Raw genomic sequence first — 26,313 nt, 5'->3', positions numbered from 1 at the left:
GGAAGGCTTGCATGACCCTCTGTCATTAAAGGGTCCTGGTCGTCAGGTGAGAGGCTATTTCAGATACCGGTGAAGGGCACATCAGTCACCCATATCAGCATGACATCACGATCACTTGGTGGAATTTCTTAATAGATTTTTACAAAGTTTTTTACGGACTTTTTGGACTTTTGATTTGCATCTAAAATGTTTCTATTTTATGCTGTATGAGGATTTACTCTTTCAACTGCATTTAATATCCCTTGATGTTTAGTTCAGCTTACTCAGCGCTGCACCATTTTTTACATTTTATTTAAGGGATTTGATTGATTGACCCTGGTGTTCAGCTGCTTATTGTCATACACGCGCTGATTTCTTTCCTATTTTGGGTGTAACAAGATGTCCGCTTGCCCCCTTCTCACTGTAGCCGTACTGTGGGCGAGTGCGGGGTGTAGCAAGATGGCGGCAACGAAACGTCACTTCCGTTACACATTCTGACGGGTCGCCTAATCTGACGGAGGCCACATGTTTCCTGTGTTCCTTCAGATTTGGCGACCCGTAAGAATGTGTAATGGAAGTGATGTTCCGTCGCCGCCATCTTGCTACACCCCGCACTCCTCCATAGTAAGGATACACTGAGAAGGGGGAAAGCGGACATCTTCTTACACCCACCGGAGTCTTGCATTTTACACTTATGTTTAACAGTAAAGTGAGTTTATATACTGAAATACAGTACTTAGAACTCTGTATGAATGTTTAGATGTTGAATTTTTAAAGCAGCAAACTTCTGTCAGATTAGCAAACCTGTGAGATCAGCAGGCTCGCCGCTGCTTTTAAAATTCAACATCTAAACAGTCAGACAGAGTTCTAAGTACTGTATTTCACTATATAACCTCAGTTTACAGTTAAAAATCAGTGTAAAATGCAAGACTCCGGTGGGTGTAACAAGATGTCCGCTTTCCCCCTTCTTATACCCTGTACACACAGTTGGATTTTCCGACGGAAAAAGTGCGATCGGATTGTGTAGTCTGAAATTCCGATCGCGTGTGGGCTCCATCGGACTTTTTCCGTCTGAATTTTCGACACACAAAGTTTGAGAGCATGCTATAAAATTTTCCGACAACAAAATCCGATCGGTTAAATTCGGATCCTGTGTACACAAATCCGACGCACAAAGTGCCACGCATGCTCAGAATAAATTAAGAGAGGAAAGCTATTGGCTACTGCCCCGTTTATAGTTCCGACGTACGTGATTTACGGCACCGCGTTTAGAACGATCGGATTTTCCGACAACTTTGTGCGACCGTGTGTATGCAAGACAAGTTTGAGCCAACATCCGTCGGAAAAAATCCATGGATTTTGTTGTCGGAATGTCTGAACAATGTCTGACCGTGTGTACAGGGCATAAGTGTATCCTTACTATGGAGGAGTGTGGGGTGTAGCAAGATGGCGGTGACAGAAAGTCACTTCCATTACACATTCTGACAGGTTGCCTAATCTGACGAAACACCTCCACAGGAAACATGTGACCTCCACAGGAAACATGTGTCCTCCACAGGAAACGTGTCCTCCACAGTTTTTTTTTTTTATCAACTTTATTTTTTATGTTTTTTGCAAATTCATTTTATTGTTTGTAAGTATAAGGCTGCTTTCACACTGAGGCAGTTTTCAGGTGTTTTTCGCTAAAAATAGCGCCTGAAAACTGCCTCTCATACCTCCCGAGTGTGAAAGCCTGGGAAAAAAAGTCCTGCAAGCAGCATCTTTGGGGCGGTGAGGGAGCGCTGTATACACCACCCCTGCCCATTGCAATTAATGGGCAGCACTTCCGTTCCGTAGCGCCTGTAAAGTGCTTCGGAAGCAGCGCAACATGAGCGGTTTTAACCCTTCGACTGCTAGCGGAGGTTAAAAGCGCCCCTCTAGTGGCCCGAAAAGCGACGGTAAAACGACGGTAAATCGCCGCTAAAAGAAGCAGCACTTTACCGCCAACGCGGCCGCGGCTACAGTGTGAAAGTAGCCCAAGAGATACAAAACAGAGCCTTTGGGCATACCCCGGCTCACAACATAAAAACAAAGCATCTCAAGAAAAAACAAACTAAACTTAACATCCCACTGCTTGCCGCTAATAAATGGGCGCGAAAAGTGCTCGAGCACACGGAGAGTTTTACCAATGAGGATGATGGAATATTGCTTTCGCATCCTTGAGGGTACTTTCACACGGGGGGGTGCCAGCGTTAGCGGTAAAGGGCCACTAGTTGTAGCGTGTAGCGCCGCTTTACCGATGTTACAGCGGCACTTTTAACCCCCGCTAGCGGCTGAAGAAGAGGTTAAAAGAGCCCACGCTGCTGCGCTGCAGGCGCTTTGGCAGCGCTGCCCATTCATTTCAATGGGCAGCGAGTTTTGGGAGGGGGTTATACACCGCTCCCGTACCACCCCAAAGATGCGGTTTGCAGGACTTTTTTCCCATCCTGCAAGCGCACCGCCGCAGTGTGAAAGCACTCGAGTAAGTGCACTAAGGTAATTCAGGGTTCTCAGAACACCCCTTATATCAGAGTTCCCTTTTACACCAGAGGCCACAGTGTTCCCCCTTACATCAGAGTTCTCAGTGTCCCCCCCTTAAATCAGGGTTCTCCCTTACATCAGAGTCTGCAGAGTCCCCCTTACAGTAAAAGGGAACTCTGCGAGTTCAGATGTAAAAGGGGAACTCTGTGGACTTGGATGTAAAGGGGGACACTTGTTATTAACTTCATATGATTAGAAATGTTATTTAATAGCAAAATATATGTATAGTTTAACCACTTAAGCCCCGGACCATTTGGCTGGCCAAAGACCAGAACACTTTTTGCGATTCAGCACTGCGTCGCTTTAACTGACAATTGCACGGTCGTGCGACGTGGGTCCCAAACAAAATTGACGTCCTTTTTTCCCCACAAATAGAGCTTTCTTTTGGTGGTATTTCATCACCTCTGCTGTTTTTATTTTTTGCGCTATAAACAAAAAAAAGAGCGTCAATTTTGAAAAAAAAAAAAACGCATTATTTTTTACTTTTTGCTATAATAAACATCCCCAAGAAATGTATAAAAAAAATTTTTTTTCCTCAGTTTAGGCCTATATGTATTCTTCTACATATTTTTGGTAAAAAAAAAATCGCAATAAGCATTTATTGATTGGTTTGAGCAAAAGTTATAGCATCTACAAAATATGGGATAGTTTTATGGCATTTTTATTAATATTTTTTTTTTTTTTACTAGTAATGGCGGCAATCTGCGATTTTTATCGTGACTGGCGGACACATCGGACAATTTTGACACATTTTTGGGACCATTTTCATTTTTACAGCGATCAGTGCTATAAAATTCCACTGATTGCTATAAAAATGACACTGACAGTGAAGGGGTTAACCACTAGGGGGCTAGGAAAGGGTTCATTTTCTCGGCTGGTCGTAGTGTTATATGTCACCGCGTTCTTGACACTCGTAAGTTCAGCAAACTTTTGCGTGACTGTGTGTATGCAAGGCAAGCTTGAGTGAAATCCCGTCGGAAAAGCTGTCATATCTTTTTCCGACGAGAAGCCCAATCGTGTGTACGCGGCATAAGAGAAATCTGTGTTACCTGAAGTGATTGGGAATGTGACCTCTTGTATTTGTTCCCATCTCTCTGTGTTTCCTTATATCTCTGGGTGTTCTCCATCCTCACTGATGTAGAATCTTCCATCACCTGTCCTCTTCTCATGTAATCTACCTGTGTTCCACTGATTATTCATTGGAATGTGTCTACTTCTGCCAGCCACTGGAAAAACCTTTCACTTCTCTTTCCCGTTTCTCCCACCAGAGTTTGTGACTGTAATGCAACATTATCGTGCTGTGATGATCTTTGCTCGCTTATTACCACAAACCTAACTCTGATCGATCTGACAATAATATTGCATATTGATGAGAAGATGTTGGACTCAGAAGTGGATGGTTGTTGTGAGGTCCTCCAGCATACTTCACTGTGAAAAGAACTAAGTAAAAACTATTATATTTGGGGTAACACACATCCTAAGCCTTAGAATGTGAATAGTAAAATGTAGACAACGTTGGATGGTGATGAGATGATGGAAGTGGGACGTTTTTGTGAGGTCTTCTGACATGCGGGCTGCATTGTCATGAAAATGGAAGGACATTGTAAGATGATGAAAGTGGGAAGTGGTTGTAAGGTCTTTTGACAACCGGGCTGCATTGTCATAGAAATGGAAGGACAGGGCGAGATGATGGAGGAGGGACATTGTTGTGAGGTCTTCTGACATGCGGGCTGCATTGTCATGAAAATAGAAGGACAGGGTGAGATGATGAAAGTGAGATGTTGTTGGGAGGTCTCCTGACCCGGGCTGCACTGTAATAAAAATTAAAGGATGGGGTGACAACATATAAAACTTCTACTAGAACCCATAAGAGATCCCTGTAGTTATACAGATAATGCGAGAGATGATTTAGATGTCCTGTGGCGGTCACAGATTTCCCAGATGACGGTGAATTTATTCCTGATCCCAAGTTTTATCATTACAGATGGATGGATGAGGAAAATCAGGTCCACCATTAATAAACTTCATTAGGTCCCAGAATTTTCCACAAGGTTTCACTTTTAAAGGAAAATTAACTTTACGTTCATTTAAAAATACCCGCTGTATAACTGATCACAACAGATGTGTCTTCTCAGCCTGTACATATGACAGCCCAGCACACCAGGCATACAGTCTGGTATCCCACTGTTTGGATGGCCATCAGTGTGTGTGCCCCTGCCAAGGTGATGATCCTTCAGCATTAGGCGGGTGATTCACAAGGGGACTTTTTTCAAACCCCTAATGTGTGCGGGCAGAGGGGATGGTTTGGTGTATTTGCATACTGGGGGTCAGTTGTGAAGAGATAAGATTACACATCCCACCATCTATGTCAGATCTACTCCCAGCATAGGAGACCACTGACATACATTGTACGGCTGCAGATTTGTACATTACACATCTCACACATTTCCAGGAAGGCATAAAAATAGTTCCTATTAGTGTGTATAAAAATGACCATCATTTCTTACAGAGCACAGTACCAGCTCCCCCTTTTCCATCATTACTTACAGAGCACAGTACCAGCTCCTCCTTTTCCATCATCACAGCAACATTTCCTCATCCAACACTCGCATTTTATTCTTCTCTAAAGGGATAGAAGATACTGGGTTGTAGTTATTTCCAGATGAAACTAAGAAAATGGTATTTGTAAAGCCGTCTCCTTCTCTGCGGGTATGACACAGATCCCGATATGAAAACAATGTCCAGAATGGAATTATATCAGAATAACCTGTTCATGACACTGATTGTTCATCATTTTCCTTTTTTTTTTTACATTCAGATGATAATGATTTTACTGACTGATATCTACTGAACGGTGATCTGTTCTTCCTCCGATTCCTCTATTTCATATTGTAATGCAATTTCTCAATGTATTCATTACTACAGAATAAAAATGTGATTTTTGGACCTTCACGCCAAAACTGCCACCACAGATGAGACCATCACGCTGGGATGGGATCTCTATCCTTCATCCCAATTCTCCTCAGTGAAAGACACCTGCAGACAGTGGTGGCTCCTCAGGGGATATTGTGATTGGATAGGTTAGAATACCTTATAATTACTCCTCATTAACCAACACCGCAAGGAGTATGTGTAAACCTCCCTTTCCCCTCTGCATGCAAATAACCACTTCAAGATGGGGCTGTTGCACCCCCATCCTGCTCAGGCCAATTGTCAGCTTTCATCGCTGTCACACTTTAAATGACAAGTATTCAGTCATGCAACACTGTACCCAAATGAAGATTTTTTCTTTTTTTTGAGATAGATAGAGCTTTCTTTTGGTGGTATTTAATCAACACTGGGACTTTTTGTTTTTTGCGATAAATAAAAAAATACAGAAAATTTGGGAAAAAAATAAATAATTTTTCTTAGTTTCTGTTATAAAATGTTGCAAATAAATAAGCTTTCTTCATAAATTTAGGCAAAAATATATTCTGCTACATTTCTTTGGTAAAAAAAAAAACAAATCAGTGTTTATTATTTAGTCTGTGTGAAATTTATTGCATCTACAAACTGTGGTATGTATATATTTGAAAATTAATCAGTGCTGATGTACTGATGGCCTACCTCATTTCTTGAGGCCCTAAAATGCCAGGACAGTACAAACACCCTCAAATGACCCCTGGCAGTCCAAGGTATTTATCTAGAGGCACGGTGAGTTTGTTAAAATTTTAATTTTTTCCACAATTTTGAAAGTAAATAAAATGTGTTTTTTGTTCTTCACAAAATTGTAATTTTAATTGTCATGTGTAACACACAGCATAGACATACTTTATACCCCAAAACACATTCTGTTATGCCTCTGGGTTATGGGGATACAATATATGTGATACTTTTTCACAGCCTAGATGCTTAGAGGGGCCCAAAATCCAAGGAGCACCTTTGGGCTTTTAAGGAGCATAAATTTATTTCCTGACTACTTATCACATTTTTGGAGGCCCTGTAGCTCTAGGACAATGGAAACACTGACAAAATGACCCCATTTTGGAAAGCAAACACTCCAAAGTAACTTCTAAAAGGCACAATGAGTCTTTTGAAAATGTAATTTTTCAGCACAAGATTTTGCAAAATGCAGGAAAGAAAATGAAAATGTATATTGTTTTTTTTACACAAACTCTTCAATTAAGATGTTTTTAACACACAGCATACTAATGCCCCGTACACACGGTCGGATTTTCCGACGGAAAATGTGTGATAGGACCTTGTTGTCGGAAATTCCAACCGTGTGTAGGCTCCATCACACATTTTCCATCGGATTTTCCAAAACACAAAGTTTGAGAGCAGGCTATAAAATTTTCCGACAACAAAATCCGTTGTCAGAATTTCCGATCATGTGTACACAAATCCGACGCACAAAGTGCCACGCATGCTCAGAATAAATAAAGAGATGAAAGCTATTGGCTACTGCCCCATTTATAGTCCCGACGTACGTGTTTTACGTCACCGCGTTTAGAATGATCGGATTTTTCGACAACTTTTTGTGACCGTGTGTATGCAAGACAAGTTTGAGCCAACATCCGTCGGAAAAAATCCTAGGATTTTGTTGTCGGAATGTCCGATTAATGTCCGACCGTGTGTACAGGGAATTAGAGTTACACACCAAAACACATTCTGCTACTCCTCCTGAGTATGACAATACCATGTGTGAGACTTTTTTACAGCCTAGCCACACAAAAGGGCCCAAAATCCATGGAGCACCTTTTGGCATTCTAAATTACACATCTCATTTTCTGACTACCTATCACATTTTTGGAGGCCCTGGAGCACCAGGACAGTGGAAACACCAACAAAATGACCACATTTTGGAGAGTAAACACCCCAAGGTATTTTCAAAGAGGCATAGTGAGTCTTTTGAAGACTTCATTGTTTTGCCACAAGTTTTTGGAAAATGCAGAAAGAAAACTTGTCAAAACATATTCTGCTACTCCTCCTGAGTATGGTGATGCCAAACGTGTGAGACTTTTTGGACTAACTATATACCAGAAATTGTATCTTGTGTATCACACAAATCAACTACAGTAATTGTAAATGTAGTCCTACCCAGTAGGGGTTGCTATTGTCCCAGGTCCCCACTGCTGCACAGCCAGTTGCACAGCATTCCCTTCACACATTCCAACACAGAAAAGCAGTCCTTGCTTGTTTTTGATGTTTTATTAGGGGATAACTTGGATAGGGTAGGGAATTATGGGATCCCCAAAACTATGAACAGAGGAACAACTACCTCCCTCTTTACAAAAAGTCCTCTTCTTTCTTCCACCTGCACAAACTTGGTTCCTTTTTAAATGCCGCTCCTGCTGATCACTTCTGAGGGAATAACAGTTTTAGCTAGTTCAGGAAAGGTCCATTACAGGCAGAGACTTGCAGCCTCTTGACAAAGTAGCTTAATGTGAGTGAACAGCATACACACTTCCTTCTGCCTTCCTGTCGTCTCTGATCCCAGCTCCACTTGCTTGTAGAATGCCAGCCCATCTGGCTACCACCAGCCAAACCTAGTTGATCTTCCTCCTAGTCCTCCTGACTGACTTTCAGCCCCAGTCCTGCCCGACTGGCACACACCATGAAGACCTCCCAGGGCAAGGTTAGATAAAGGCTTGGCACTATGCGGTCTTCAAGAGAGATCTGCTTCAGATGGCAGACTCTCCCCTTGTCTGTCCCTGTACTGTGCTGATCTACTCACTGTCTCTCCTTGCTCATTCCCGCTGCCTCTTTGGCATTAATCCTTCTACCACTCCCCGTGCGAGGATCCTTCCAGACCAGCTTTCCTGAGAACCCACCCTGAGGTAAACCTCCCCTGGTAAGGTTTTACTCAAGGGCCACTGACAGCCTCTCCTCAGCACTGCTTCTCTATCTTCCACCCGACTCCCCTGCTGCAATGGCCCATGTCTATTCATGGGGTTGTCTCAGTCCCCTGCCAGCCCACTGCTGGGGATTGGCTGAGGCCCCATTAATACTCATGGCAACTCCTCCTAGCCCGCACCCTCTAGTTCTAGAAGGTTCTCCAACCTTCCAGACACCAGCGGAAGGAACCAGAGAGCCGCCAGGATGAGTCATCCAGCACTGGCCTCTAGTAACCCTGACCCAATTCAGTTATTCCTGGCCTAAATATGTTACTCTAAACTCTAGAGCACACTAGAGGGTGCTACATATAAAAACCAATGTACTGTAATGGTCGATTCTATACGAGAGGTCAGGGAATATAGCTTAGTGTACTGTCACCTATAGTAGTACCTATTCCTATAAGCCAAACAAGCCTAGACTACTGGTATGTGGCAGCCCCCAGGTATGCCATATTCACTTACCAGGAAGTACAGGAGGCTAAAGAAAGAACAAGAGAGTTCCTGTGGTTCCAGGAGTACAGTTGTCTGCAGGGGGAGGCTGGGACCGGTGTCTCGCACAAACATAGGCAGCCAGACATGCAGGGCAGAAACATGGTTAATAAACAAACCAGGGTCAGTACAGGCAGCAGGCAGAGGCAACACTACACTGGTTTGGTGGTGATCTGGCACACTGTTGCTGGCTGCACGAGTCTGATGACACTGGAATTTGTGTAGCAGGAACACTGGTCTGGTGACATTGGGGACTAGTGTGGCAGCAATCATGAACGCTGCTGCTGACTTACACTGGTCTGGTAACACTGGGACTGGTGTGGTCACAATCAGGGACATCATTGCTGGCTTATACTGGTGTGCCAATGGTGTGGCTGCGATCAGGGACAATATGACTGCTGTGGCAGTGATCAGGGTCACTGAAACTGGTGTGGCAGTGATTAAGGACAATAGACTCAATTCACAAAGTGATATCTAAAGCTTTAAGAACTGCGGTAAAATACTTATTAGCATTTTTCAAAGAATTTTTTGCAATTCACTAAAAAAAAATGCTACTAAGATACCACATCACTTCATAAAATAGTTTGTGCGTTATGTTAGTAGTGGAAGCTAGCGATATTTTAACACTGAACACTGAATAACTGGCTGTTAAGAAGTCGGCGGCCACCAGCATCCTTAAAGTGGTTGTAAACCCTTACAGACCCACTTTCACCTACAGGTAAGCCAAGATTAAGGCTTACCTGTAGGTACTTGAAATATCTCTTAAACTTCCACGGTTTAGGAGATATTTACTATTTCCCAGAACGATGCTGTCTTCTGCGCATGCGCCGATGTATTCAACGCATGCGCACTCTTGAAAGGGCATGCTGTGCCTTTTCAAGCTGGGGTCATGCCATGACTGGCGGCTTCCACGGGAGTGACGTCACGCGAATCCGGCCAGTCACAGAGCCAGAGTTCACGTCCCCGGAAGGAAGAGGGGTGAAGAATGGACGCTCACTGCCAGTGAGGAAATCGGGGACATCGCAGGCTCCTGTGTCAGGTAAGTGACACATAATGGGCTACTATGCGATGCACAGTAGCCCATTATACTTTACCTTTGCAGGGAAACAAAGAGGAAGTAAAACCCACCAGGGTTTACTTCCTCTTTAACAACCAGTAAATAGAATTGCTGCATTTAAAAAAATATTTTAAAAACACAGCCTGGGGTTCCCACTCAGGCCCTTGGGGTCTTGTATGGATTTTGAGGGAAACCCCATGCCAAAATCCATACAACAAGCTTATCCGAGCAAGCATTCCAGCAGGCCAGGAAAGGTGTGAACAAATGAGCGCTCTCCCGCTCCTGAACCATACCAGGTAGACTTGTGCACAACAGAAAATTTTGTTTAGTTTTGGTTCGTTGTCACTCGTAAAATACTGTACATAATTTTGTTCTGTTATATTCGTTATGTTATGTTAATACGTTTTCGTACGTATTTCTGTAGAGTGTCGATATTCGTTATACTGAATCTCAAATTCATTCATTATATGTGCTATAATTTCGTTTGTATTCGTTGAAATTCGATATTTATGTATGTATATATATATTCGTGATAATGATTCGTAGTTTGGAAAGTCGTTTGTTTATTGAATCTATTAACACACACAATGACAATATCTCTTCTCCTCTGCTCAAATACAATACAACACCCTTCTCACTCAGTTCTCAGGAATGCACTGTGCTAGTAATCCAACCTCCAGCACAAAATTAATCAGCTGATTAGACAGTAAGATTTATTTTGAGTCGACCTTTTGTTTCATTAGATTTTTAACGAATTACCGAATCATGTTGAATTAATTCGTTATAGCCGCTATAATTTCTTTCGTATTCGTTGAAATTCGTTATTTTTTTATTTGGACATTCGGATGCATCTGAATGTCCGAAAGATGCAAAATTCGGCCGAATTTCGATTTGTTACGAAGCTGTTTGCACAAGCCTAATACCAGGCCAACATGGGGGGGTGCTTTGGGGGACTCCTACCCAAACCACATTATCCCCATGTTGATGAGGACAAGGGCCTCTTCCCCACAACCATGGCTTGGTGGTTGTGGGAGTAACTTATCAGAATCTAGAAGCCCCCTTTAAAGGGGGCCCCCAGATCCCAACCCCTCCATGTGAATAAGTATGGGGTACATAATACCCCTACTCATTCACCCCCACAAAAGTGCAAAGTAAATAAAAACACACAGACAAGACCTTTATTCAAACCCCCAAAATAAAATAAATGTCCCCCAAAGTAGATCCAACATCAATCAGGATGGACGCCAGCTATTGACATGAACGGAAAAAGAAAAAAAACTGACCCGCACTGTCGCTTGGCTCCCACCAAATGACAGCTTTGCTGCTTCACGCCGCTAAATAAACAAAGGGGCAGGGACACCCGATGAAGTCACCGGTTGACCCACCCCCTTATGACATCAACTGGGGCATGCTGGGTCAATTGCATCATAAGAAGGTGGGGACCCCTGGTGATATCATTGGGTGACCCCACCCCTTAGTGTTTTTAGCAGTGGGAGACAGCGGAGCTGTCACTCGGTGGGAGACAAGCGTTAGTGTGGGTTGGGTTTTTTTCTCTTTATGATTGTTGATGGATCTACTTTGGAGGAACCATTTATGTTTTTATTTACTTTTTTCGTTGAATGAGTAGGGCTAGGGCCAGGATCTGGGGGCTTCCCCCCTGCACCCCCACAACCACCAGGCCAGGGTTGTGGGGAAGAGGACCTTGTCCTTGTCAACATGGGGACAAGGTGCTTTTTTGGGGGGAGGAAATGTGGCCTGGTATGGTTCGGGGGGGCGCTCGCTTGCCCTCCCCTTTCCTGGCCTGCCAGGCTGCATGCTAGGATTAGCATCTGGTATGAACTTCGGGGGGGCACGCCATTTTTTTTTATTTTGGTGTGGGGTTCCCATCAAGATCCCCAGTTTTTTTTTTCATTTTTTAAATGCCATCAATTCTTTTGTTTACATTCTGCTGTCAGCGAGGAAACCTAAACATAAATCATGGTTATTAAGGACCCAGTGGCCACCCACTCCTTAACCGTGATATTTACTGACTGTCCCTGTGGCAGGGATAATGCCGTGTACACACGGCGGACTTTTCAACCGTGTGTGGGCTCCATTGGACCTGCAGTGGACTTTTTCTGTTGAAAATCTGACGGACTGTAGATTTGGAACATGCTTCAAATCTTTCCGAAGGACTCCAGTCCGGTCGAAAAATCTGCCCGTGTGTATGCTAGTCCGACGGACAAAAAACGACGCTAGGGCAGCTATTGGCTACTGGCTATCAACTTCCTTATTTTAGTCCGGTCGTACGTCATCACGTACAAATCCGTCGGACTTTAGAGTGATCATGTCTAGGCAAGTCCGTTCGTTCGACAGTCCGTCGGAAAGACCGTCGGACCAGTCCGGTCGAAAAGTCCGCCCGTGTGTACACGGCATAAGAGATAATGGCAGTAATATCAGATCAGCACGCCACTGTACGTGATCACTGCCACAGTGGTACAATGCCACCATTGTGACACTGCACTTCCTATGGTCACAATATGTAAAAAATTCAATATTTTTTTTTTACAATTTTTATTTTACATCCTGTCACCAAAGCACTCTGGGGAGATGATTGGGATTTTTTTTTTTTTTTGCACTATGATTCTTCAAACTCAGTGAACGCTCACACAAAAAATATAATGAATTCATTTTTAATTTTCTCCTGCTATCAATGGCCAACACAGTACAACACTTCATCCATGTCTTTGGTGATCTCTGATCTCTTTATGAACGGTTTCTTACATAATGAAGATCAGCCATGGAGTATATCTGAGGTGTATATCAGGGTGTGCTTCTTCCCCACACGAGTGCTGTGATGTCCAGCAACATTTATATGAAAGACATTTCCCACACTCAAGGCACCTCGAGGGTTGTGTGGGATCCCTGATGTACAGGAAGTCAGGACTTCAGTAAAGAACAATTCCCTCAGTCAGGACAGGAAAGTGGCTTCTCCCCTGTGTGATATCTCTGGTGTTTGTAAAGATTGGACATATGTGAAAAACATTTCCCACAATCAGTACAAGAATACGGCTTCTCCCCTGTGTGCAATCTCTGATGGCTGTGAAGATGTGCCTTTGATGAAAAACATTTCCCGCACTCAGAACAGGAATGTGGTTTCTCCCCTTTGTGCAATCTCTGATGGATGTAAAAATGTGATATAGTTGAAAAACTTTTCCCACACTCGGAACAGGAATATGGCTTCACCCCTGTGTGAGACCTCTGATGACTGTAAAGAGTGGACTTCACTGAAAAACATTTCCCGCACTCAGTACATAAATATGGTTTCTCCCCCGTATGAGATCTCTGGTGGCTGTAAAGATTGTACTTATCTGAAAAAGCTCTCCCGCACTCAGGACAGGAATATGGCCTCTCCCCCGTGTGAGATCTCTGATGTCTGTAAAGATGTGGCTTCCTTGTAAAACATTTCCCGCACTCAGGACAGGAATACGGCTTCTCACCCTTGTGCAATCTCCGATGTTGGTAAAGATTGGACACATGTGAAAAACATTTCCCACAATCAGGACAAGAATATGGCTTCTCCCCAGTGTGCATTCTCTGATGGCTGTAAAGATGACACTGCAGTGAAAAACATTTCCCGCACTCAGGACAAGTATAAGGCTTCTCCCCTCTGTGAGATTTCTGATGTTTGCAAAGAGTGGACTTCCGTCGAAAAAATTGGCCACACTCGGGACAGGAATACCGCCTATCCCTCATGTGAGATTTCTGATGTCTGTAAAAATGTGACTTTCTTGAAAAACATGTCCCGCACTCAGGGCAGGTATACGACTTCTCCACCTTGTGAGATCTCTGATGTCTGAAAAGACTGGACTTCGCTGTAAAACATTTCCCGCACTCTGGGCATGAATGTGGCTTCTCACCTGTGTGAATTTTTTTATGCGTATTAAGACGGGATTTAAAATGGAAACACTTCCCGCACTCAGTACAGGAAAACCTCTTCTCTGTTGGAAGGACGGCACCGTCCCTCACAGTCTGAGGTTCCTCAGGATAAGAGGAATACGATGGTCCATCTACACTGTGTGGTGCCGGATGGACATTTGAGGTAGCCGGGTTTTCTCCTGGACTATACTGTGTGATGTCCTCATCTTCTACTTTACAGTCTGGAGACAAAGTGAGACAATCCTCTGAGGTTTTCCTCATCTCCCGTCCATCTACTAAAATAGAAATAAAAAGATTATTACTAGACATGAGCAGATTGGTTCCCCTAAACCAGGACTCCGCCCACATCAGACAGCTTTGTCTCTGAGGATCTTACAATTCCACCCTCAAGGTAACTAGTAAATGGGTCCTCTGATCTCCTACCAGTTCATTTCTTTATTCATGGACCTTAGTCAGAGAGTGAAGAAACAACGAGAACTGTCTTTTATAGAAGTGACAATGATGAGGATTACATATAGGGTACAACAGTTCTGATTATATAATATTAGAATCATGTAATGTACAACAGAGTATATAGTGCAGGAGTCAGAACTAAACAACACGCAATATAAATTATACAGTGTAAGGGTCAGGACTCATAATATTGGTATTCAGAAGTCAATGTTGGCCTAAACGTTTACTTGAGACAAGCTATAGAGGCCCCACACCGCTGCCACATGTCTTATGAGTCTAAACATTGTTTCTAAGTGTTTATCAGATGATGGGGGATCTAGGTGGACCCTCCGTACTGCTCTCTCCTTTACAATAAAGTCTCCTCTTACCCGGTGATGTGAGGGGCGGCTGATTCTCCATCATGACGTCCTTGTAGAGATCCTTGTGTCCTTCTAAATACTCCCACTCCTCCATGGAGAAATAGACAGTGACATCCTGACACCTTATAGGAACCTGACACACACAATGATACAGTCACCATCCAGACACATCCCTTGTCTGTTACTGGATAATGTCCCAGAATTCCCAGCACCGCTCACCTCTCCTGTCAGCAGCTCCATCATCTTCTTGTTGACTTCTAGAATCTTCTGTGTGTTGTGACTTGTAGGGATCAGGGATGGAGGTGGGGGGGTGGTGATGGGATTCTGGGTTCTTGAGGATCTTGTGGTCATATTATGAGATCTCCTTCTTGCAGATTTCTTCATTAATACTTTACAGTTCTGTGTTATACAAAGATGAACATCACTCTCCAATAATCCCTCATCTCTACGGTCAGGTCTAGATTTATCCACCAGGGATTGGCCACAATGTGTTAGATTCAACAAAGGCCAGACATCTTCATCCAATGATATTGTTACAATGTGGTCAGATTTAAAGCTCCTTCTAGAAATCATATAATAGAGTCACTATTGTTTTACTAGTAAGGCTTGCTGACCGACCAGTAAATGTTACCTGTGTATTTAATGGTCAGTGGGCGTGGCATCCCGGCCAGAGCTGCTGTTAGAAATCACAGGGGCCCCGTACAGCCTACCTGACCTTCTCTCCATCTTGAAGCGATCCCCCGTATCCTGTAGCAGCTGACGGGAGGGAGAGAGAGGAGAAGAAGCCATCATAGCAGCTGGAGGGGCAAACAGGGAAGGCCCAGCAGCAGGGGGAAAGAGATTATGTACAGGAGGAGTGATCGGTGTGTGGCGGGGGCCATTTACTAGAAAAGATCCCCTGTAGTTCCCCCCTGCAGCAGCTGAAAGGAGATGAAGCTGCTGCACTGGTCACCCCCTCCTGTCCATGATCCGATTCCTCCTATTGCTTGAGAAAAACTCACCCAAGCTCCACCGCTATATAGTATAGTTGGTGTGTAGAGTAGTCGGTACTCTGGCTAATTAAGCTCACAAAAGATCCATAGAAAGTACAGGCCGGCAACTCGACAGCTTCTCCATAGAAAATATTTATTTAAGCATTACATCAATAACATCATCCAAAAACTGACACGTTTCGGCCTTAGGCCTTCATCAAAAGCAAGGCCAAAAACGCATCAGTATTTTTGGATGATGTTATTGCTGTAATGCTTAAATAAATATTTTCTATGGAGAAGCTCTCGAGTTGCCGGCCTGTACTTTCTATTGATCCTCCTTTTGCTTACCTGCTGAACTGATGGTGCCTGGGCCACATACAAGAAGACCGGTGGTACTCCCTTATCAGCAGCCCTGATTCCAGCATTCATGGGTCTCACTGATTGGACTAAAGCTGAAATTGCTCTCTTCTATAATCAATGCCACCATCTTGTGCTCTAACCAAATATAATAGAGTATGTACACATTCATATTACTTCTATAGCTTGTTACTGATTAGCAGGACATCAGAAAACTTAAATTTTATCTGAACCCACCCAATGAGGTTAGCAACCGTCTGCAAATTTACGGACAGTTTGTAAATTTCGGCTGATTTACAAACTATCCATAAATGTCCGTTACGTACAGAAGCCTACCGTACAAAATATGGCTGAGGGACAGCTTTGGAACTGTGCATTTTCTAAGCTGACTGGGCTCGGCCGTGCTCTGAGTCCAGGGCCATCTCCTCCTATCTGCTCGTTGACAGCAAGAAGTGTCTGAAAGAGGAGATCCACAAAGATGTGCTGATGGCTGAGGTCACAGGGTAGCAATTAATAGCGTTGCAGCTGCCAACAGTGTCCAGCTTGGTAGGAGGAAGGGAGGGTAGGGCTGCAGTGACATTTGCTCCACCCCCTCACTGCCTCTTAGCCAATCAGCTACTTAGTACAGCTCTGTAACCCTCCCCCTTTGCCAGCCCTCCACATTTGACTCAAAACAGAAGTTGGCGACTGAAGCAGGGAGGGATTCAGAGCAGGAATGTGTCAGGGGGTCTTAGAGAGAGGACACAAAGTACGGTGCGGCTCAGAGTTGGAACTACTGCAAGAAGTTGAGAGAAAATTTACTGTGGAAAGGGGAAGGGATCTATTATCTGGATCCTTTTGCCACTGCAAGTATTCCTAGACATGCTCGATAATGATGGAGGTTGTGTGGTTTTATACTACATATTGCACATTTCCAGTTCTTCTCTTCACTGCAGATTGTGCTTTTTGGCTGTGGGTTTGTGATTATAGATGTGCTTCAAAATAAAGCTGGGACTGATCAGAAGCCTCACTGATAGTATTGTGCAATGGATCCACCTGTAGTTCCCATTAGTGAGGAAACCATCTTTGGATGTACTCAGTAGAGGAGATTACCAAGTGTATTCAGGGATGAGGACTTACAGGTTGTCATTGCAGAATTCACCTCATTGGACCACATACCACGGATGCTATGTATGATTCACTAGAAGATGTCTACTATGCTATTTTCCCAAGTAATTGGAGGTGAATTCAGCAATGACCAGGGGTGTATCTACCACCAGGCAAACAAGTCGTTTGCCTTGGGCAACATTTTTCAAGGGGGGGGGGGGGGTTGTGCCCCAGGCAGAAGGGACACTACGAGCAGTGGCGTTGCTACAGGGGTGTGGACCGCACCCGGGTAACACCCGGGACGGCCATAGACTGACTGTTCAGTGACAGAGGAGCAAAACGGAAGCAGAAGGTGGCAGTGGCTGCAGCAGGTTGGAGCCCCAGACTGAGATCGTGCTTCGGCAGCCTCGTAAAGAGCAGCGGGTAAAAAGGATCCGGCGAGCTGTGGGAAGGCGAGAGACCGGTGTCGTTTTTTTTTGGGGGGGGGTATAGGAGAACCTCCTGATGTAGTATGGGGTGGATAGGGGATCCCACCTCTCTCTCACCCTCCTCCCCTCTCTCAATTCCCCTCTCTCTCTCCCTCAACACCTCTTCTCCCCTCTCTCTCTCCCTGTTTCCTCTCACTCACCCCCCTCTCTTTCTCACCTCTCTCTCTCACCCCCTCCCTCTCTTAATTCCCCCCCTCTCTCCCCCTGTTTCCTCTCACTCACCCCCCCTCCCTCTCTCCCCCCACCTCTGAGGAGGTGAGGCTCTAATAGGAAGAGGTGGAGCCGGAAGGGGTGTGGAGTTTACAGATGATTTTAGTCTTGCCTAGGGCAGCACAAAACCAGAATACACCACTGGCAATTACAATCTATAAGCTCTGTCCCGGTCCCCAAATATACTCACAAATTTGCTGGGCTGTTGCTATCAATTATTGAGCACATGACTCTGAAGGACTGCAGTTTCTAAAGCCTTAAATCAGCTTTGCTTTTAATGTCTTCCTCTCCTGTTAAGCTTTACCTATTTTCTGCACACTTGTCACTTACCTACATTGCCGCTCTACGGTATATATTCACAGTGTCTGGCCAACTCTTGTAATATGTGTCTGCAGTCTCTGATCATCTCCTGTAATATGCCTACAGTCTCTGTGGACTGTGATGTAAGCAGGAGCTCTGTGGACTCTTGTGTAAGGAGGGGGATGTGGTGACCAGAGACCCCCTTTGATCAGAGTCCAGTCAGTGTTGCCTTTTACATCAGGGTCTGCAGAGACCCCCTTGCACTGTAAAGCGGAACCCTTCAGACTCTGATGAAAAGGGGAACTCTGTGTTGGGTTATATTAACCTGACCTTCATGTTAATAGAGAAATATTATTTTTGCCTTTAGGTATACCTTAAAACACATTGCTTATCACACTAGCTATATGTTTGAAGATTAAATATTGATATTTGCACCGAAAATGGTCATTTTGTGTACTTTTTTGAAGTGTCAGTACAAACTTTGCGCTGGTCTTTAAATTTCATGGGTTTTTTTCTGTAAAAAATTGGTGCAGTTTTTAAATGTTTGGCGTCCTATCAGTGAATTTCACTTCGGGTGGTTGGCAACACTGCCATTTAAGTGTAAAGAGTAGCCAGATTTAATCCCTTCATTACACTCACCGCTCCAGTCAGAAGGTTGAGGATCTCCAGGTTGAGGTTCAATATTGTCTCAATTCGGGGAAATTCCTTGCTTACAAAACTTAAGGTCTGCTGATTCTCCATCATGACGTTCTTGTAGAGATCCTTGTGTCCTTCCAAATACTCCCACTCCTCCATGGAGAAATAGACAGTGACATCCTGACACCTTATAGGAACCTGACACACACAATGATACAGTCACCATCCAGACACATCCCTTGTCTGTTACTGGATAATTTCCCAGAATTCCCAGCACCGCTCACCTCTCCTGTCAGCAGCTCCATCATATTCTTGGTGACTTCTAGAATCTTCTCCATGTTGTGTCTCTCAGGTTTTAGGGAGTCACATGGAGGCGTTGGATCACTGGATCTCTGTATTGGAAAACCAATAGCAATATCATGTTAGAATCGCAGAATTCTCCTCACCTCTCCGGTCAGGTCTGTGTTATATTAATAGAGATAAGAGTGATGTCATGTGACCTCCCAGAATCCTCCTCACCTCTCCGGTCAGCAGGTAGATGATCTCCAGGGTGAGGTTTCGTATCTTCCCAGTCATGTGACTCCGGTCCTCCTCCATCCTCATTCGTGCCGTCATTTGATCTATACAGGTTTCCTCATAGACAGATAACTTTGGTAAATGAAATAAATTATTATTTGGATGATATTGGTCACGCAATAATAGGGTGTGGATGTGAGGGGGGTAATAGGAGGGTTGCTGAACATTTAAAGGGGTTGTAAACCCTCATTTTAGAAACAAAAACAAAAATCAAACATGTCATACTTACCTGCAGTGTGCAGTTCGTTTTGCACAGAGTGGCCCTGATCCTCCTGTTCTGGGGTCCCTCAGCGGCCCTGGTGGCTCCTCTCCGCATTGAGTGTCCACGTTGGAGAAGCGCTCTCCTAGGTGGACTACCGTCCGTGCGGTCACTGGATTCGATAGACAGCAGTTGGAGCCAATGGCTGCACTGCTATCAATCTATCCAATCAGGACACGAGACACCAGCTAGTGATGGTGTGCTGGTTCCCAGCAGGAGAAAGATCGGGGTCAGGTAAGTAAAAACGGGGGCTCGGGGGGGCTGCAGCACCACAGAAGGTTTTTCACAGAAGGTTTTTCACCCATGATTTGCATAGAATGCAAATCATGAGGGTTTACAACCCCTTTAAGGACTACTGTCCCCATGGGAACACATTTAGCCTGGACTGTTTAAAGTTTGCTACAATTTTGAGGTCTCAGAATTTGAGGTCTCAGAACCTTCTTGGATGAGAAATTCCCCTTTCTCTATTGGGTTTGTTTGGTTTCTGAAATGATTAGTTTTAGATCTACAGACTAGGAATGATAAATACAATCCTTCTTTTGACTTGTTTGCTCTGAGGCAGCGCCATGAGGTCAATGTCAAGTCAACATGACATTCAGAAGGGGAACTTGCTAACTTTTGGCCAGATTTGCCAACTAATCAAGTTAAATGCCAGAACTCCGGCTTTCAGGATTTTTGACACCATAGCCAGGGATCTCCAAACTACGGCCCCCCCAGCTGTTGCGGAACTACATGTCCCATTAGGCATTCTAAAATTCTGACATTTACAGACCTGACTAGGCATGATGGGAATTGTAGTTCCTGAACAACTGGAGGGCCATAGTTTGGAGACCCCTGCCCTAGGCAAAACCTAATTTTGCCGCTCCACCCCTGGCTCAACCCCCTTTGCCCTGTACATTTTTAATGACTGCAGCCTCACAGTGCCCACCAAATTCAACTTATCAGTGCCCATTAATGCAGCCTCACCAGTGCCAATCAGTGCACCCTCACCAGTGCCCATCGTTGTAGCCTCAATAGTGCCCATCGATGCAGCCTGATCAGTGCCCATCAATGCATCCTCATCAGTGCCCATCAATGCATCCTCATCAGTGCCCATCAATGCATCCTCATCAGTGCCCATCAATACAGCCTCACTAATGCCCATTAGTGCAGCCTGATCAGTGTCCATCAGCTCAGCCTCACCAGTGCCCATCAATGCAGCCTCACCAGAGCCCATCAATGCAGCCTCACCAGTGCAGCCTCAGCAGGGCCCATCAAATGCAGCCTCAGCAGGGCCCCTCAAATGCAGCCTCAGCAGTGGTCATCAAATACAGCCTCACCAGTGCTCATCAAATACAGCCTCACCAGTGCCCATCAAATACAGCCTCACCAGTGCCCATCAAATACAGCCTCACCAGTGCCCATCAAATACAGCCTTACCAGTGCTCATCAAATACAGCCTCACCAGTGCCCATCAAATACAGCCTCACCAGTGCCCATCAAATACAGCCTCACCAGTGCCCATCAAATACAGCCTCACCAGTGCCCATCAAATACAGCCTCACCAGTGCCCATCAGTGCAGCCTACCAAGGAGGGGACCCTTACATCCAGGCCATGTGCCCAGTACACACACACACACACATCAGTGTGATGGAAAGATTAGTCTTACACTATATACTGTACATATGTTAAACAATCTCAGTGAAAGTTTACTCACCAGGTCCGGGGTTCTGCAGACTTCTGTGCATCCGATGACGTGACCCTGCCAGTGTTTGTACAACTCAAGGAACAATATCAAACCCTGCCTGCCTCGGTGCCGGTGCAAGCCCGGAGCGCTGCCGCCAGGCGCTACAGCACCTGAGTGAGGCTGGCACTGCCATTGTTCATGGTCAGGGCAAGAGGGAGCGTGGCCTCTATGACGGGGGGCGGGGCCAGGGATCACAGGATTAGGAATCACATATGGGCACTGGGCAGAGAGGCAGAGCTGGCTGTAGGACGGACAACAAGTCAACAAACACTCGCAGACTGGTGACCGTGGTGAGACAGACAGGTCACTGATCAGAGGCGCACAGGGGTTTTCCATGCCGTCGGGACACAGTCCTCCTCCCCACAGACAGAGCGGCTGCCTGCTGAAAGTTAGTTGCTGCAGAGAGAGGAGAGTAGGAGCACCAACGGCCGGGCGCCCTAAACGGCTGCCTAGTTTGCCTAGTGGTAGCGCCGGCCCTGCCGGCAGCCTGCTGACTGACAGGAATGATGTCACTGTAACTCTCTGCAGTAAGAGAAGGGATTGGTTTGGATGGAAGGAGGATGCTGTTGGTGGAGTAGAGAGCTGTGGGGGAGGAGTCTGTTCTCTTCCCTCCAATTTCTCCACCGATGTGCACTGATGAGGTGGCACTGATGGGCACTGATGAGGCTGCACTGATAATTAGGGCACTGATGAGGCTGCACTGACAATCAGTGCCCTGTTTATCCGTGTAAACGATGCGCCGTCAGGCTTGTCGGTTAACGGCTCTCCTTTCCTCCCAAGCACAGGATGGCAGCAAAAGACTGCCGATAACCAGCAAGTCTGTTTACATGTGATCAGCTGTGATTGGACACAGCTGATCACATGGTAAAGGGCCACTGTGATTGGCCCTTTACCCGATCTGTAATCAGCTGTGTTCAAAGGACACAGCGATCACAGAGCGTGCCCAATACGCACCACAGGAGGCACGCAGGGGGAACTGCCAGAACTGGACGACCGTGCTGTAGCCGTTTTTTGGCTATAGCGTGGTTGGCACGTAGTTAAAGAACAAGTGTCCTTCTTTGTTCTATTTTGTGTCCTGCAACATGTTTTATGACTTCACTTGCTGGCAGGAGTTCTTTAAGGAGTTCGGAAAAGTAAGTGCAGCTTGGGTGGGAGGACCATCAGAGACTGAGAGTCCCTGTGAGCCCTAAAGCCTCCTCTTACCTCAGAGCCAGCTCAGAGGCCGCGGCAGCCCTTCAGCCTCACTAACCTCTCAGATTTGTTCCTCCCTATTACTTCTTAAGAGGCCCCAAAATTCCTTCAGCTGCTAGACATGTGTACACCATACATTTCTATTTCAGATGCATTCGTTAATTCAAGAAGTTTTGTCATATTCGTTATGTTGATCAGGTTAGTTTTCGAAATTCATTTAGTATCTTCAGCATTCGTTTGCTATATTCATTGGTCTGGGTGGATTCAAAAACTATATAGAAACTATTTGGAAGAATTCAATCATTTTGGATAATCCAAATTCATTGTGAATAGCTGGCCATCGACCATAACTCATCAGCTATCAGCAGAATTCCCCACTGCTAGGAGATTGATCAACTGTCATTGGCTGACAGCTGATCACGTGGTAAGGGGTTGGGATCGATAGACTCGCTGATCACAGGGGGCGCGAAGGCCGCTCGAGCACCTCCTTCAGGTGCCCAGGCTCAGTGTGTCCTTACACACTACAGCAGAAACAAGTAAATGGATTGAGCCAGCAACAACTCTGTAGTCCATATAGCGATTTTAATAGCTAGCTGTTTTGCTTGTCATTTTTTGTAACCAACTATCAAAATCGCTATATGGACTACAGAGTTGCTGGCTCAATCCTTTTACTTGTTTGTGTTTTTATTTACTTTTAATGTTTTTGTTAGTGAATGAGTAGGGGTACTCATTAACATTGGGGGGCTGGGATCTGGGCCCCCCCTTGTTAATGGGGACTTTCAGATTCTGATAAGTCACCCCCCGCACCCCCACAAACACCGGGCCAGGGTTGTGGGGGAAGAGGCCCTTGTCCTCAACAACATGGGAACAAGGAGCCCTCATCCCCCACAGCACTCCCCCCATGTTCAAGGCATGTGGCCTGGTATGGTTCATTCGCCAACCCCATTTCAAGGCCTGCCGGGCTGCATGCTCAGAAAAGGGTCTGGTATGAATTCTTAGGGCCCCCCATTTTTTTTTTTTTATTTTGGCGTGGGGTTGCCCTCAAAATCCATACCAGACTCGAAGGACCTGCTATGAATTGGGGGGGGGGACTCCCACGCTGTTTTTTTAAAATTTCATGCCAGCTTTAAGTGATTGTTATGGACATTGCAGCCTTAACAACCTGCTATTCACAATGAATTTGGATTATTCCTTATGTTATCAAACTAATTTTGGAAAATTAATTCATACTGTATGAATGAAATTATTGCATTTGTTATTTTCAGATATACCAAATCTCCGAAAATGGAATTTTCGCACGGAAAACAAATCAAAACAAAATGAATTGCGCATGTCTATCAGCTATACTATCTCCTCAGGGGTCCAGAGTCCTTCAGATGCAGTACACCCTCAGAGACTCCCAGAGTCCTTTAGTCCTACTACATTCTCAGAGACCTCTCAACTGTTCTAAATCCCTCAGGACCTTCAGTATTTTCCTCCCTCTCACACCAACGATGGAACACATTCTTCATCACAAGCTGGGGAATGTTTTCTTCCTACTGACCAGTAATGTAAGGGGCCCTGTGCTCCAATCTCCTGACCCCTGCACTCCATCATTGTGTTGGCTGCATATTGTAATGATTGCCCATTTGCTGCCTGTGTAGTGTAATAATTGCCCTTTTTAGGCCATGTATGGTCAGGATGGTCAATTTATTTATGGCCATGTCTGGTCTATTTATTGTCAGTGCTGTTTGTTTAGAAGACCATATTACTAGAATTTAACTCTAAAATGAAGAAAATATTTCAGCCTCATTAACGGGGAACCGTTCTGAAAATATATATATATATATATATACACACACACACACATAATAAATGTTTGGTCAGGGCTGGCACTATGGACAAAATATCTGAATCCTCAACACGATAGCTGCAATAAAAACGTTTTCCTAACAAAGCGTCAGGCAACTCTTGGGGTAACCTGGCAGCACTTAAAGCAGAGCGGTATCTGGTGAAGTGAGCCAAAAGTTTCGGCCCACTTTCTTTCCCCTGAAGCCTTCTGGGAAACTTCACAGGTCCCAGTAGACTGCGACCTATTCACAAAGCACAGTGCCCTTCACGCATGTGGAGTGGGAAACCGGACATGAAGCAGCTGCCGGTTTCTCTTAGCCAAGATGGTGGTACCAGCAGCCGAGAACAAATTCAAGAATTGGCTTGTGCGAGGACACCACTGAATGCCGGGACAGGTAACTGTTCTAATATTAAGTCAGCAGCTACAGTACTTGTAGCTGCTGACTTTTAATATTTTTTTTTGGGGGGGGGGGCAGAACTCTTCTTTAACTCAGAAAAACACTGTCTGTAGATGACTAGGTATGCTGCGACCTGTAATCCCAAAGTTCATGGTGCCTGTGAAGCAGTAGATGCCTCTATAGCGGTAAATAGAAAACACCAATGTAAGGAGCAGAAGAGTAAATCCACCGCCAGAGTCCCAGCCGCAGATACTCCAGTAGATCGTGGGCTGGATACCACTTAGATGTAAACAGAGAGGGCGTCTCTCCTAACCTGGTGATATCTGACATGTTTTGTTTGAAAAATGACAATCTTTGTACAAGAGGAGTATTGGCAGATGAAGAGGTCCTAAAAAAACGCCCCTACTTCCGCCCCGATTCCTTACCCATAGCACAAAATAACTAGAAAAAAACATCTTTTATATCATCATATATCACTAAATTCATACATAACTTTATATAATCATGAATAACTGGTAAAATTATATAAAAATGCAATAAAACCGCATAAAATTGAATCAAAAGCAAACAGCTCAATATCAATATTCAGTCCAGCCGGAGCAATTGTATTGAGCTGAAAAATCCATTTAGATTCCCATCTGGACTTTTTTTTGATAAAATTGCCCGCCCTCCACTCCGGGTTCACCATCTCATCCCCCCAAAATCCAGTCCCTTTCAGACTTCTATTGTGAGACTCATCATAGTGTCTCTGGAGGGGCGCTGATCATTCCTGTGTAAAATCTTACAGAAATCTTCCCTAATCCCAACCTTTAATTATCATTTCATTCCCCCCACATACAATGTCTGGAACCGACATTTACTGACATCAATAACTCTCCTCGTGGCACAGATGATACATTCCCTCATTGTAATATATGGCGTTAATCTATGTTTCCACACTATATATGTGTCTATCATCATCTGCTGGAGATAAAAGACATCACAGTGACTATGGAGGAAGAGGACAGACATGACGGGGGGAGTTAAATAGAAAATAATGTTATTACCTCATCTGATGCCAAATTCAGCAATGTCTTCTCTCTACTTCCTCCCGACTCACCTCTCACCTGGAACTTCTTGTTTATACCTGACATCACTTCCTGAATGTATTCCATAGAGACTTCCTGTCTGGGTAGAAGTGAGATCACCACCTTGTGGAGCTCAGAGGATATTTCAGCCCTGAGAAACATCTCATAGTGTGAACTCGACCTTGTGCTCTGTGTATATTTACTGCATATCCGATTTGCCAGGACTGTAACTCTTTTTAGTTATTAGTCCCATGATGGCTGTATCCCAGGCTGTGTCCCGAGAATCACAGCGTAAAGTGTGAAGTATTTATGCCGTTAATATGCTGTTCATTATTCCCTGTAAAGTATATTTATTGTGTGTTGTGTCCTATTTAAAACTTGTTGCATCTGGGACAACATGCGAAAAGGGGAGGGTGAATGTAGGAAGGTTGAATTGAATTTATTGGTAAATAGGCAGTACAGCCAAAGGGAATACATTGCACGACAACACATATCATGAAGAGGAAAATACGTACAAATCTTGAATG

General features: G+C 44.7%; 1 protein-coding gene across 1 annotated transcript in view; it reads right to left on the bottom strand.

The window, feature by feature from the left end:
* The window catches only part of LOC141121570 (uncharacterized), a 277,798-nt gene extending 251,835 nt beyond the window's left edge, over window positions 1–25,963 (bottom strand). The window contains exons 1-6 of the mRNA XM_073611204.1: window positions 25,766–25,963; window positions 19,258–19,386; window positions 19,023–19,130; window positions 18,742–18,936; window positions 14,910–15,089; window positions 14,700–14,823 (exon numbers count right to left, since the gene is read on the bottom strand). Of these exons, the coding sequence (XP_073467305.1) occupies window positions 14,700–14,823; window positions 14,910–15,089; window positions 18,742–18,936; window positions 19,023–19,130; window positions 19,258–19,386; window positions 25,766–25,948 (919 nt within the window). The 5' untranslated portion in view covers window positions 25,949–25,963. The remainder of the gene's footprint in view (window positions 1–14,699; window positions 14,824–14,909; window positions 15,090–18,741; window positions 18,937–19,022; window positions 19,131–19,257; window positions 19,387–25,765) is intronic.
* Window positions 25,964–26,313: the final 350 nt, after the last annotated feature.

The sequence above is a fragment of the Aquarana catesbeiana genome, unplaced genomic scaffold (genome assembly GCF_042186555.1).
Source record: "Aquarana catesbeiana isolate 2022-GZ unplaced genomic scaffold, ASM4218655v1 unanchor225, whole genome shotgun sequence".
Classification (NCBI taxonomy): domain Eukaryota; kingdom Metazoa; phylum Chordata; class Amphibia; order Anura; family Ranidae; genus Aquarana; species Aquarana catesbeiana.
The sequence above is the reverse complement of the archived record's forward strand: the minus strand, read 5'-3'. Positions and strand labels throughout refer to the sequence as shown.